This window comes from Onychostoma macrolepis, chromosome 11 (assembly GCF_012432095.1).
Source record: "Onychostoma macrolepis isolate SWU-2019 chromosome 11, ASM1243209v1, whole genome shotgun sequence".
Lineage (NCBI taxonomy): Eukaryota > Metazoa > Chordata > Actinopteri > Cypriniformes > Cyprinidae > Onychostoma > Onychostoma macrolepis.
In genome coordinates, this window is record NC_081165.1 from 1,515,159 (window position 1) to 1,529,682 (window position 14,524).

The following is a 14,524-nucleotide window of genomic DNA, read 5'->3' on the forward strand; positions in this document are numbered from 1 at the left end:
ATATTTGACATCCAAAAAGTATCCAAATGCTTTATGCCTTATGTTTAAATATTCAGATGAAAAGGAAAGAACTGACAAGGAGAGATGATGAAGATGGAGACAGCATGCTGTCATCTACTCTTTCTGATGGGGGCAGCACCAAGCGCAAAAGGTACATTTACAGCATTAGTGAAACTACTGGTTTTGGAGCTTATTATAGTCTTAAACATTCACGCTATGCAAGGGTGACAGTTGTTCTAACGTATCACCTCTGGCAGCCATAAGAAGAACACAAAGAAGAACCGCATGAAGGCTCTGTACGCTGCTGTGGCAGAGGCTCGGGAGATGGGCACAGGCCGGAGACTCTGTGACCTGTTTATGGTCAAGCCCTCAAAAAAAGACTACCCAGACTACTACAAGATTATTCTGGAACCAATGGACTTGAGGACCATCGACCACAGCATCCGCTCTGACAGATACCCCAGCGAAGACGCCATGATGGAGGACATGAAGCTGATGTTTCGTAATGCACGTCACTACAACGAAGAAGGTTCACAAGTAAGTTGGAGGTTTACTACTAAGCTTGGAAAGACTGTGTCGAGCTTTTTGAATAATTTTGTTGTCCTAGGTTTTATAAATACTAACTGCTCTGTTGTGTCATAAATAGCTTGTTGGTTTAACTCTAGGTTTACAATGATGCCAACATTCTGGAGAAGATATTAAGAGAAAAACGAAGGGAACTCGGACCTCCGCCGGATGACGATGACGTCGTTTCACCCAAGTTGAAAATTAGTATGTTTTGAAAGCAGTATATATGTGTATACCTGACTTTGAAGGTTGCTTTGAATTAGGGTTGAATAGGGCTGGGCGATATGGCCAAAAAAATGATCACGATAACATTTTTCATATCAGGTGATACGATAATTATCACAATAAATTTCAAATATGTATTACCTAATTTTTATATAGTGAAATTTAATTATTCTGACTGTTTGAGTTTTATTAAAATTAACCACTGGTTTTCCATAGTAGCATACTTTTAGATTATGATAACCACAGTTAAAACCGCACATACCATGCTAAAATGTATTTATATTGTGTTTTTAGGTATTTGTATGAGAAACAGTAGTCTAAATACTTTTGGTATGAATGCACAAATGCTATCGCTTAATCACAAAAAATACTGTAATTAAGTCCCTTACTCATTTAATACATTTAATTCATATATTTTGGTGCATAAACATTATATCGAACAATTATTGAACTCTTATTGTTGTTTTATCAAGGAAAATATAGCGCAATAATTACCGTTATCGTTTTATCACCCAGCGATAAGGTTGAACGATCAAATCAAAACAAAACAAAAATCGCAATATGGCTTAGTGCGATTATCAAATAAAAAGGTTGCAAGTTAGTTAAATAAATATATGGGTTTTGTGTTTCAGAGTGAAGCGTAGCACTGTGTTGTTTTGCACACGAGCAGCTTATGATTTGGTGTTTTCAGTGTTTCGGAGTGACTGTAAATTTTGCTCCAAATGCAGTCTGCATGTGCTCAGTTTGGGATGCTTGACATGTGCATTTAGGCACAGAACATGCACCAGTTAAACTCCTATTTTAAGTTGTGAGTTTCAGTCAACATAACACCAATCCTCTCAGGAAGCTGTGACTGACCATGTGCCACTTTCATTCCAGGAAAGAGTGGAATCTCTCCTAAAAAGTCTAAGTACCTGACTCCTCTGCAGCAGAAACTCAATGAACTCTACGAAGCGGTGAAGAACTACACAGACAAGCGTGGACGGCGTCTCAGCACAATCTTCCTCCGTCTTCCATCCCGCGCTGAGCTTCCAGACTACTATGTGGCCATCAAGAAACCCATAGACATGGAGAAGGTGAAGAGCCACATGCTGGCCAACAAGTACCAGGATGTTGATGCTCTGGTGGAAGACTTAGTGTTGATGTTCAACAACGCTTGCACCTACAACGAACCTGAATCGTTGATCTACAAAGATGCTTTGGTGCTTCACAAAGTGCTTTTGGAGACCAGGAGAGACTTGGAGGGAGGCGACGACGCTCATGTCCCAGATGTTGCGCGGCTCATCCAGGAGCTCATTCGCAATCTTTTCGTCTCAGTTCTTGGTCACCAGGATGACGAGGGACGTTGCTATAGTGACTCATTGGCGGAGATTCCAGCTGTTGATCCCAGCAATCCCGATAAGACTCCACTGAACTTTGAAATCATCAGAGCTAACGTGGATAAGGGTCGTTATAGGAGACTAGACGTGTTCCAGGACCATATGTTTGAAGTTTTGGAGAAAGCCAGACGTCTGCACAGGTGATGCTTTTCATTCACTCATTTTGTCTAGGATTTGCGTACCTGGAGAGGTAAAGTGTTGGTTTTTCACAATACTAAATGTTTTAAATTGTGTCATAGAACTGATTCTGAGATCTTTGAGGACTCTGTGGAGCTCCAGCAGTTCTTCATCCGGATCAGAGATGAACTGTGTAAGAACGGAGAGATTCTGCTATCGCCGGCCCTCAGCTACACCACTAAACACCTGCACAGCGACGTGGAGAAAGAGAAGAAAGAGAAGCTGCCTAAAGAATATGAAGAAGATAGACTCAAGAGAGAGGAGGAGAAGAAAGGTACCGTTCCAGTAGTATTTAATCCAGTTTTTAAATCGGTTTATTTATTAAAAACAAGCTAAAACGTAATAAATACAACTTAATACATAAAATGACTTGAACATACCTCTTCTGTGATAAATGTTTTTAGTTTCTGATTTTAAAATCATTTTGAATGAGCAGTGCAGTAGTTCAGTTAAATATTTAGTGATATATGTAATGTATGCCTAATCTGCACATGCAACATAAAAAATACAACTCGTACATAAAATTGAACTGTGATAAATGTTTTTCATTTCTGATTTCAAAATCATTTTGGATGAGCAGTGCACAGTTACACAGTAGATCAGTATAAATATACATCTGCCTAATCTGCACATGCATTCATCTGTATGTGGTTTGTTGTTGTTTGTTTGTTTGGTTTTTTTATGAGATAAAAAGACCCTGGAAAAAAAAATATATATATATATATTCCTTGATAAATGTTTAATGAATTTTAACTTTTACCTGATACTTTTACCTTTACATTTTTTTTACTTAATAATAATAATGATATAATACACCTCACAAGTATTAAGAAAGATATGTAATTAATTTATACTTGTATAAATATGTAATTAATTTGATCAAATTTAAACTTGGCACAGTTAAAAAAAGTTAAATCAATATGCATACAACAAATACCTTACTAAGAACTTATATGTTTTACCTTAGATTTGAAGGTCAAACTTTATTTTAAGGTCCAGTTCTTGCTATTAACAAACCATTAACTACGACTTTTGCCTCAATAATCTCCTAATTTGCTGCTTATTAATAGTCAGTACGGTAGTTGTTAAGTTTAGGTATTGGGTAGGAGTATGGTCATGCAGAATATGTGCATTATAAGCACTAATAAACAGCCAATATGTTAATAAGAGGAATGCTAATAAGCAATTAGTTAATAGTGAGAATTGGTCCCTATACTAAAGTGTTACTGATTTAAAAAAAATTATAATAATTTTCTTAATTTGGCCACACTTATTTGCCATTAACCCATTTACAGGAGTGACAAACATATTGTAACCACAAACCATATTCAAACAGGATAAACTTTTAGCATATATGTTTCTTTATATACAGCCTATATCAACTGTCACAGTTTTGGGAATGTCTTCTTTATTTTATAGACATAGGGAATTCTCTTCTTTGTTTTAAGCAGTTGTCAGTCTCTAAACTAAACTTGGAGTGTGGAAGTTGCTGATAATTGTAATGTTTTGTTGTTTATTAATCCTTTCACGCTGATTTCCAGAGGCTGAGAAGAGTGAGGACACAGCAGGTGGTGGATGGCAGGGAGCTCTACAACGTAACTACAGCCAGGACTGCAGCTTCAAGGACAACATGTACCACGTGGGAGACTATGTTTATGTAGAGCCCACAGAACCAAACCTGCAGCCACACATCGTCTGCATAGAGCGCCTGTGGCAGGATGATGCAGGTATTGCTTCATTAAACCTTATATATGGCATATAGGTTGCTCTTAACACTGTTGATTGAGAATATACAGTACCATTCAAAATTTTGGGGTCAGTAAGTTAAAAAAATAAAAATAAAAAGTGATTGTAAAGACTTTTACATTGTTATAGAAAAAAACTGTTTTGAATAAATGCTGCTCGTTTTGAACTTTCTATTCATCGAAGAATATTAGAGTATATTAGAATGATTTCTGAAGGACCGTGTGACACTAAAAAATCTTACTCATTAGTGTAGCTGTTTAACTATGTGTATGTATTTTTTCATGAAGGAGAGAACTGGCTTTATGGCTGCTGGTTCTATAGACCCAACGAAACATTTCATCTCGCTACACGCAAATTTCTTGAGAAAGAAGTTTTCAAAAGTGACTATTACAACAAAATTCCTGTCAGTAAAATACTGGGCAAATGTGTCGTCATGTTTGTGAAGGTAATATCACTCAGCAGTGATTCCAAAACATTCTCCTTAAACAAAACATATTTTTGCGTTATTATACGATTGTAAAAACATTATATCTAAATGTTCTGATAAAAAATCTTTATTGCAGGAGTATTTCAAGATTCAGCCTGACAGCTTCAGACCTGAAGATGTTTTTGTTTGCGAGTCTCGTTATTCTGCGAAAACCAAGTCCTTCAAAAAGATCAAGATGTGGACGATGCCCCTGAGCTCAGTGAAGTTCGTCCCTCGTGAAGTGCCGTTGCCTGTGGTTCGTGTGGCCTCCATGTTTGCACCCAAACAGGACAGCGAGAAGCCTCCTGAGGTGGCAGAGGATGGCAAAGCTGTGCCATTGATTATTGATAAGGTAAGACATATTCTGGCATATATTGAATATATATATATATATATATATATATATACATATGCTGCCTGACCATCAATCTGTGTGTTCAGGAGAGAGAGGATGTTACCATGGAGGTCAGTAATGGAGAGCCAGGCTGCCAGTACTACGAGCAGCTCTGCTATAACGACATGTGGCTAAAAGTGGGAGACTATGTCTACATCCGCTCTCATGGGCTCGTACGCAACCGTGTGGGCAGGTAGAGTACCAATGACGACGAGACCAAAGCGTTGCTGTGTTGTTCATATTGTGGATCATTGAAAAGTACAGAAGGGCACTATAAAGGTAGTTAAAGGGTCTATTTGCCCAAAAATGAAAATTCTGCCATCTACTCACCCTCATGTCATTCCAAACCCAAACCGCTTTCATTCATCTTCGAAGCACGAACAAATATTATGTGACATTCCAATTTTGCACATAATTTAAATTCACAACTTTGGATGGAAGCATTGCTACTGATGACAGAACCATCTTTTCAATATGAATTGTGTGTAATATATTTCAAGTCTGCTGAAGTCTTGAACATCACATTTGGTTGCAAAATATGCAAGAACCAACAATGTTTGATGTCACTGATGTTACCAAACTTGATGTGAAACAGCATAACAGTGTCACATGACAGTGTCTGCTTGTATATGAATGGGTTTGTGTTGTAATAGGATAGAGAAGATGTGGGTGCGAGATGAAGCTGCCTACTTTTTTGGCCCCATCTTCATCCATCCCGAGGAGACTGAGCATGAACCTACTAAGATGTTCTACAAGAAGGAAGTGTTCCTCAGTAACCTGGAAGAAACCTGCCCTATGACCTGTATTGGAGGTAACAGTATTTTTGGATGGCCTTGAAGTTAAGTTCCAACATTACATCTGTGTTATTGAGTGGTTACAAGGACATTGACTGAAGAACGGACAGAATGTTATTTATATTGAAAGGACAATAAGTGAAATAAATACGCGATTTGTTAGTTTTCCTGATTAAATCTTATCACCATGTCTTTTCCTACATCTGGACTGTATTTTTTTTTTCCTCAGGGAAGTGTACAGTGTCTTCTTTCAAAGATTTCCTGTCATGCCGGCCAACCGAAATGCCGGAGGAGAATGTGTTGCTGTGTGAGAGCCGCTACATCGAGAGCGAGAAGCAAATGAAGAAGTTTAAAGGGCTGAAGCGTTTCTCTCTGTCTGCCAAAGTAGTTGAGGATGAAATCTATTACTTTCGGTCAGTTGCTTCGTTCTTGTTAACTACTGAAGTAATCCAAATTTTAAAATGTATTAGACTTTAGCGACGAGAGCTCATGATCTCGACAGAAATGACTCGTTCCTGGACACTGGACTCATGCTTTTTGTTTTCTCTGTCAGAAAGCTCATAGTGCCTCAGAAGGAGCCGTCTCCACTGCTGGATAAGAAGATCGAGGAGTTGGAGGCCAAGTTTGCAGATATGACGGATGAAGAGCTGGAGGATTTGGGTGATGATGATGGAGACGGGTCTGATGCTCACTGCATGCGGCAGCTTCAGACTCAGCTGACCAGCGACATGGACATGCTGCATTATGCACCCCCGCAGGTCTGCAGTATGCTGTTACTGAAAGAAACTCACTGTTTGTCCTTGTTGATTTAGACTCAGAAGGGTCGGATGGTATTTTGTAACCAGCTGTGTTATCTGATAATTAGTATTCTCAAAGAGCAAGATATCCAAAATATCCATTTTGCAGCTTATTCTTGTCAAACACTGCCAACTTGGGACACGTAAACTGGCTAGCCACAGTTTAAGACATTTTGTGGTGGGTACATTTTTAGAATGACATTGTAGTGCCTCAGTAAAACATGAAAAAATCAAAGATTTAAGAAGAGTAAAGTAATGTTTTGGGAATTGTCTCCGCTTAGAATTGTAACATTGCAATATTAAATTAGTAATGGCCACTTAAGTGGTTTTTTTTCACATTAATCTTGAAATGTTGCAACTTCATTCTTCATTTTATTTTCAAATTATTCTCAAAATATTATAGTGATAGTTATGATAGTAAAGTGATCAAAATGAAAGTCTGTCATTTACTCACTCATAAAGTGTGGTCACATTTACTGTCGGCCAATTGAATTTTCACAGGTGGAGATACGCAAAAATTTTGCAAAATTTGACTAATCACTAATTTGACCATACCTTTATGTCATTATAAACTTGAATGACTTACTTTCTTCTGCAGAACACAAAATATGTTTTATTGAAGAATGTTGGTAACTTCCAATTTATGGACAAAAACGACCTTTTGGGTGAACTATCCATTGAAGTCTTCATTTTTGAAATGTTACTACTTTATTCTCAAAATTTCAGGTGTTTTTTTTAATCGTGTTTTTAATGTGGCACTAAAACAGCAGTGTTAATCTGAAATTAATTATTGCTCAATAACAGCCCAGCTTGCAAGAAAGTAGTAGCTCAAATGCAGTGGCTTGTTCTTCCGTGGGAACTTGCTATGTAAAGCTGCCTACCCTAATCCTGTCAATCATAATAAAATTTGGGATTTTCGAAAAAATTTGGAGAATGGATGGATGGGTGGATGAATCAAAAGTACCATTAGCAGCCTTTATGCATGTTGTCTAAGGCTGAGACTAAATGGTCAGTATCTCATTTTGTCCACAGTCCACACCAAAGTCAATTAAGGGTCTGTCAAAGAAGGAGGGGGCGAAGAGGAAGATCAATATGAGTGGCTACATCCTCTTCAGCAGTGAAATGAGAGCCGTCATCAAGGCCCAGCACCCTGACTTCTCCTTTGGAGAACTCAGTCGACTGGTGGGCACAGAGTGGAGGAACCTTGAGGCCACTAAGAAAGCTGAGTACGAAGGTGAAGTGTTGAATTTTGCTATTCATCATGAAAGAAAGGACACTGATGCATGGGATACAATATCTCCAGGTTTTCCACGACACATCTAATTGTTTTTATCTTCTGTCATTGATTTAGAGCGGGCAGCGAAGGTTGCAGAGCAGCAGGAACGAGAAAGAGCAGCGCATCAGAACTCCCCAAGAGCAGGTACCCCAGTAGGGGCGCTCATGGGGGTAGTACCTCCCCCGACCCCCATGGGGATGCTTAGCCACAGCATGACGCCTATGGCAGGTAACCCCTCTCAGATGAGGTGGACACACCCTTTCTGGTGCCACACAGAGCTGCAATAAGAAGCCTAACTGCTAACACACTCATCCCCAGTGCGCTCTCCATCTTCATCCAATCCATTCCTTCTGCAAAGCTGCCATGTTTTGGTGTCTATAATCCCAAATTTTCTGAATGTGATTTTGAATGCATGGCCTTTGTCTTCCATCAAAGAAATAATGCATGAACTGCAACAATCATGAAACTTTACTACACTTTTTGCATTGGAATGATGCTCAGCCATGGATTCTGTGAAGTTTCCTCAGAATTCCTATGTGACTTGAAAGCAGAAAAGTCATGGAAGTGATTGTTTATCAAAAAAATTGAATTAGGCATCTTTATGCTATCATAAGCTGAATAGAATAGTGTGTAACAAACACGTAAAATAATGTAAAACATTGTTTTTGTTTTTTTAAGATGCACAGTATATAATTTAATGCAAATTGTTCCTATTATTACATTTATAATGCATTTCCTATCATCTAACACTTACTCAAAATTACATTGCCACTAGTTTAATAACAGTTAAATGCAATCTTTCACAAATCTCAAAATGAGTGTCCAGTTTTTCATACTGTATATAACAATGTTGTAATGCCTAAATTCACTTGTAGCATTTAAAACTATTGATTTTACTTTATCTTTAATTAAATACATATAAAGAGGTATAGAATTTTAATGTCAGCCATTTATCACAACATGAAAAAATGGATCAGAATCTGCTCAAATTTAAATACTGGTTCATCCCTAAAATAATTTCAGCTGGATGGTACAGTTTTGGTACTGTTAACTATTAAAAAATTTTGTTAATTGAAATAAAGCTGAAATAAATACATTTTCCAATAAATTGGAAAATATATATGAAAATGATGCTTTGACAACTAACAAAAAATAAGTTTAAATTAAAGAACTAAAATTACTAAAATTGAAACAAAGCTAAATAGAAATAATTTTAATACTAAAATAACACTGGAGAAAAACAAAGCAGTAGAATAAAGTGTGCATAAAATGGTGAGGTTCCTGCTTCCTTTGCAGAGATGATTTTTCAGACCACTTTTCTTCAGTGGAAATGCATTGGTAGGGGCCAGAGTAATCACAGCTCTGGTACCCTCTTAGTGGAAAAGGGCTGTGTGTGTGTGTGTGTGTGTGTGTGTGTGTGTGTGTGTGCTGGGTTTGACATTTCATTGTGATTGAGAAATCAGCTGACATTCTCTAATTGTAGTTTTCTTTTTACATGTAGTGCATGAATTCATTCTCATAACTGCATGATATACTGATGCATGCATATGTTGTGTCGCCACCTTCCTCTTCCTCCAAAGGCATGATGGGTAGTTACAGGCCACCCATGCAGCCCTTTCAGGGGTCTGTCAATGGCATGATTAACTTGGCCGGCATGCCTTCACATCCCATGGGGCTGCCTACCTACCCCCTCTACTCCCCGTGGGGTATGCCTAGCATGCCATATCCGGGTAAGGACCACTTCACAGCCACACGTCCCCACTTGCAGTTGCTTCCTGTCAGCCTCTCCAATCCTAACAAGAGGGGCTACCTGTACCATAGGCTCAGGGGCTCAGCTGAGCAAAGTGTCTGCCCTGGCCATGACTAAACCAACTGAAGAGACTCCCAAGGTTCTGTAGAAGAATAGTTAATGCAAGAATGACAATTCTGTCATCGTTTACTCAGCCTTACGAAGTTCAAAACATGTATGGCTTTCTTTCATTCATAGAACACAAAATTAGATGTTTTGGTAACACGTTACAATACGTTTTTATTTGTTAACATTCGTTAAAAGGGATAGTTCACCCAAATGAAAATTCTGTCATCATTGAAAACAAAAGAAGATTATTCTGAAGAATATAGGTGACTTCCACAGTATGGAAAAAAGGGGGGTAGTCAGTGGGGACCATCAGCTGTTTGGTTACTCATATTCTTCAAAATATCTTTTGTATTCTGCAGAACAAAGAAATTCATACAGATTTGTGGGTGAGTAAAAGATGACAATTTTCATTTTTGGGTGTGCTATCCCTTTAAGTACATTAGTTAACATGAACTTAAAAATGAACAATACTTCTACAGTATTTGTTAATATTAGTTATTGTTAATTTCAGCATTTTCTAATGCATTTTTAAGATCAACAGTTGTATCTGTTAGCATGAACACGATCTAACATTAAAATAGGTTAATAAATTCTGTATTGATCATTGTTAGTTCATAACATATTTACTTACGCTAACAGATTAGACCTTATTCGTTACCAAAATATTCAATGTTGCCAATATTTTGAAGAATATTGAAGCTCTTTTCCATATCACGAAAGCAATAGTGACTTTGGGCATCTAAGCTTTAAAAATGACTAAGGTCTGTAGTAGGCAAAAACCAGTATGTGAAAAGACTAGTATGTCTGAATTCATAGTATTCATAAAACAGTAGGCGAAAATTACCCAGATGACTAACTACTTCCACCGAGATTCAGGAGTGCACATGCGATGCATAAAGTACTACCCATGAGGCCACAGGAAGGGAATCGTGAGTGGCAGGAATAGGATGCAGGAATAGGTCACAAGACAACGACAACATTGCAGATATATTACGTCTAGATTGCACTCAAACTACAGAGTATAGAAGTATAGAATATAGGCCTATTTTTTTAATGGTAAGTTTTTTAACCAAATGTAGTGCCTACTCAGACAGTATGCAGTTTTGTGCATTTGACTTGTGTGATGCATTTCAAGTCTTCTACAGCCGTACGGTACTGTGAGGAACCAATTTTCATTAAACAATTTGGTAATTCAAATAATTGTTTAATGAAAATTGTTTAATTAGTGCCATTAATGTTAAACCTGATACAAATCATGTAGTGAATAACAATTTCAATTTCAGTCTTTTCCAAACACAGTTATCATTTAACTTCAGAAAGCTCACAAAATTACACAGAAGTCACATGGATTACCTTTAGAGTAGACTTTCGGAGCTTGACAGCCCCTCGTCACTATATAATTTAGTTATATAGAAAAGAGCAGCAGTTCTCAATTTCTCTTTTTTCTGGATTTAGGATAAAGATTTCACTTCAGATGTCTACATTTCTGTGGATTTCACCATAAGCTATTATCAGATGCTAATGATTTCAGCAAAGAACATAAAGACCTTGGGTATCAGTCTCTTATTCGCAGTGTATGCTGATTCATCTTTCGCAGGTATGAATGGAATGGCCCCAGGTTCTACAGGAAGCACTTATGGGACTCAGGTAATGCTCATTTTGAAAGTGTTCTCATTTATCCCTTACATTATAATGTTAAATGTTTCATTTTAGGAGATAGGTCTGGTGGCTTTAGCTGCTGGGGCACGAAAGGAAATGAAAGATGCTTTTAATTTCTGTGTTTCTTAAATCTCTGGTGTTAATATTGTGTCATGTTGAGGTTCTTTTGTGTTTTTCTAGATGGGTGTGATGAACTCAGGCCAGCAGGCCCCACCACCATACCCGGGGCAGGGCCAGGTTGGGCAGCCCGCTCTACAGCAGCCCTCCACACCCATATTTGTGGCTCCTCCACCCAAACCCCAGCGACTGCTCCATTCAGAGGCTTACCTGAGATACATAGAAGGACTCAGTGCTGAGTCCACTACCGTCAGCAAATGGGACCAAACGCTCTCTGGTGAGTAAGATGGCAGATTTATGTTATGTAAGTAGTCGACTTGCATGGTTTTTCCGCGATTAATCGCATCCAAAATAAAAGTTTTGTTAACATAATAAATGTATGTGTACTGTGTTTATTTATTATGCATATATAAATACAGACATATGCATGTATATACTTAAGACAAATATGTTATGTTTATATATTATATATAATATAAAATATAATAGGTATATTTTAAAATATAACTATATATTTTGAAAATATTTACATGTACTGTATATGCATTCATCTATTTGTATTATTATATTTTATATTATATATAAATATATATAATATATAAACATAACATTTTTCTTAAGTATACATGCATATGTCTGTATTTATAGATGCATAATAAATAACAAATGTCAACAAAAACTTTTATTTTGGATGCGATTAATCTTGATTAATCGTTTGACAGCACTAATATATATATATATATATATATATATATATATATATATAAAATGAAACCAAGTAAGATGAATAATAATAATAATGATTAAGATCATTTTTTGATAGAAGTCTCTTGTGCTCACCATGGCTGAATTTATTTGACCAAAAATACTGTAAATACAATAATATTGTGAAATACTATTCCAATTTAAAATAACTTAAAATTACTATTTAATTTTTTTTTTTTAATGTAATTTATTCCTGTTATGCAAAGCTAAATTTTCAGCAGCCATTAGTCCAGGGTCATATGATGTCATATAATAAATAAAAATATAAGCCATATAATAAATAATAAGAAAACAAGTAGATAGAATAGAAAAAGAATAGAGAACACTACTGTTAGAGGGTAAATTTTTCATAATAAATAAAAAGAAAACAAGTAGACAGAATAGAACAAGAATAGACGATGTTGCTGTAGAGGGTCATTTTTTAAAGAAATAATTATAATACATTATCATTATGAAAATTTTACTAACTATTCTTCAAAGATTCTTTCTGAAGAACAGCATTTATTTGAAATAGAATATTTTAAGTAGCATTTATAAAAATGTTTTACTGTCTTTTGAGCGGTGGTTTGTTACAGTATTTACTCAGAATTTAAACATTTTAGAAAAGTATTAATAATGTTAGAAAAATGTGTATTATCTACTAACAAGTCTGTCCTTTGATTTTGGAACTGATGCTAGGCTAACACTAGAAATGGCCAAATATTGTCCTTGTGTGTCACTTCAGCTCGCAGAAAAGATGTACGGCTCACAAAAGAGCAGGAGAGCCGCCTGCCCTCTCATTGGCTGAAGAGTAAGGGAGCTCACAAGACCATGGCTGACGCTCTGTGGCGACTGCGGGACCTAATGCTACGAGACACACTAAACATTCAACAGACGTATAACATCCAAAACCTCTGAAGCATTCCTCCTCATTCTCACCCGACAAGATGAGCTGTTCTTAGTGTTTTAATGTTGTGATCAAATAGCGTTCTGTTTAGGGTTTTGTAATGCTAAATATTGTCTGTTGGCTTTGTTAGTGTTGATGTTTCTTGATAGCACTTTCAACTGGCTGATTTTGTATGTTGGCTATTCAATGTTCTTAGACCAATTTAAACATTTTCATAAAATGTTGAACTTTAAAGTGTTGATCTTAATGTTTGTGCATTGTAATCTGTGAAAGGGTTAAGTTAGGATTGTTATGAGAGAATGGCCGTTTTTGGGTCTTGGTTCAGAAAATGGTATACAAAAAAAAAAGTTAATATGCCTATTTTTCATATCATCCCAGTTGTATTAGCTAAAAACATTTTGGAATGGACATCATCTGTCTATTGTTTCAATAAACTAACAGTGACAGGACATAATTGTTTTTGTATGTCTATAAAAAGTGTGTGTTATTTTATTTATATATATATATATATATATATATATATATATAAAGTATGTCAGGACTCAGGAATAATAAGTAGTAATAACTGTTAATTAATTCATATCAGGCAGGCAGTACTCAACACTGATTACTGTCAGACTTTCAAAATCCATCTTCATTTGAATTAAGATTATAATCATTTAATTTTAAAGCACAGTCACCACAAAATCAAACTTTAGCACCTCTTTTTACTTTGAGATCGGTCTGAGGTAAAATACTGATTTACAATCATAACGAAAACCGTTTCATAGCTATGATACTGTTTTTGAAGTCAAATCTTTGCATAGCTATGACAGGAAACATGGCATCTAACAATGCCTTGAAAAAAAAAACAGTTAATCTTAAAACCAGAGGTGGGTAGTAACGAGTTACATTTACTTCGTTACATTTACTTGAGTAAATTTTTTGGCTAACTAATACTTTTAGAGTATATTTAAAAATGGGTACTTTTACTCTTACTCGAGTACATTTTTAGTGAAAAAACGGTACTTTTACTTCGTTACTGTGGGCGACGCTCCTCTCGTTACTTTATCTTAATGCATACAAGTTAAAAATCCTTCAATTTATTCCAAGCGCGCCATTTACTTTTTTTTCTGGGCAATGAGCGATGCCCGTTCGCGAATGATTCATTCTTTTGAGTCAATTCTATTCAAGGCTTGATCAAACCAGTTGGCAGACCAATGAATCGGTTCGCGAATCAGTTTGAATGATTCGTTCAGTTCCCTGCCGCACGCGCTGAGTCGTCTGAAGCGGTTCTCACTCAGAGTTGTAACATCAAGAGCGCTGAAGACGTGGCTCTGGATCAACAGTCAGTTGAAAACATCTGCAAAGGTTATGGTTTGCTAGCTATGAAGATCTTTATTAGACGAACACCGCGTGTGCTGACGGTTCCACAGGTA

At 36.6% G+C, this 14,524-nt stretch overlaps 1 protein-coding gene across 6 annotated transcripts in view; it reads left to right on the plus strand.

Moving 5' to 3' along the window:
• Window positions 1-13,550, plus strand: part of pbrm1 (polybromo 1) — a 19,445-nt gene extending 5,895 nt beyond the window's left edge. For 3 of the 6 annotated variants that reach the window (XM_058790780.1, XM_058790779.1, XM_058790781.1), the window contains 18 exons: window positions 57-151; window positions 258-537; window positions 666-771; window positions 1,672-2,311; window positions 2,411-2,622; window positions 3,890-4,075; window positions 4,382-4,539; window positions 4,658-4,912; window positions 5,002-5,147; window positions 5,608-5,765; window positions 5,978-6,161; window positions 6,302-6,506; window positions 7,578-7,779; window positions 7,897-8,049; window positions 9,402-9,551; window positions 11,277-11,326; window positions 11,519-11,732; window positions 12,945-13,550. In XM_058790780.1, coding sequence (XP_058646763.1) covers window positions 57-151; window positions 258-537; window positions 666-771; window positions 1,672-2,311; window positions 2,411-2,622; window positions 3,890-4,075; window positions 4,382-4,539; window positions 4,658-4,912; window positions 5,002-5,147; window positions 5,608-5,765; window positions 5,978-6,161; window positions 6,302-6,506; window positions 7,578-7,779; window positions 7,897-8,049; window positions 9,402-9,551; window positions 11,277-11,326; window positions 11,519-11,732; window positions 12,945-13,117 — 3,567 coding nt within the window. In that variant the 3' untranslated portion in view covers window positions 13,118-13,550. Of the gene's footprint in view, window positions 1-56; window positions 152-257; window positions 538-665; window positions 772-1,671; window positions 2,312-2,410; window positions 2,623-3,889; window positions 4,076-4,381; window positions 4,540-4,657; window positions 4,913-5,001; window positions 5,148-5,607; window positions 5,766-5,977; window positions 6,162-6,301; window positions 6,507-7,577; window positions 7,780-7,896; window positions 8,050-9,401; window positions 9,552-11,134; window positions 11,155-11,276; window positions 11,327-11,518; window positions 11,733-12,944 lie in introns of those variants that run through there. The other 3 variants (XM_058790782.1, XM_058790783.1, XM_058790784.1) reach the window with 3 other exon arrangements.
• The last annotated feature ends 974 nt before the right edge of the window (window positions 13,551-14,524 follow it).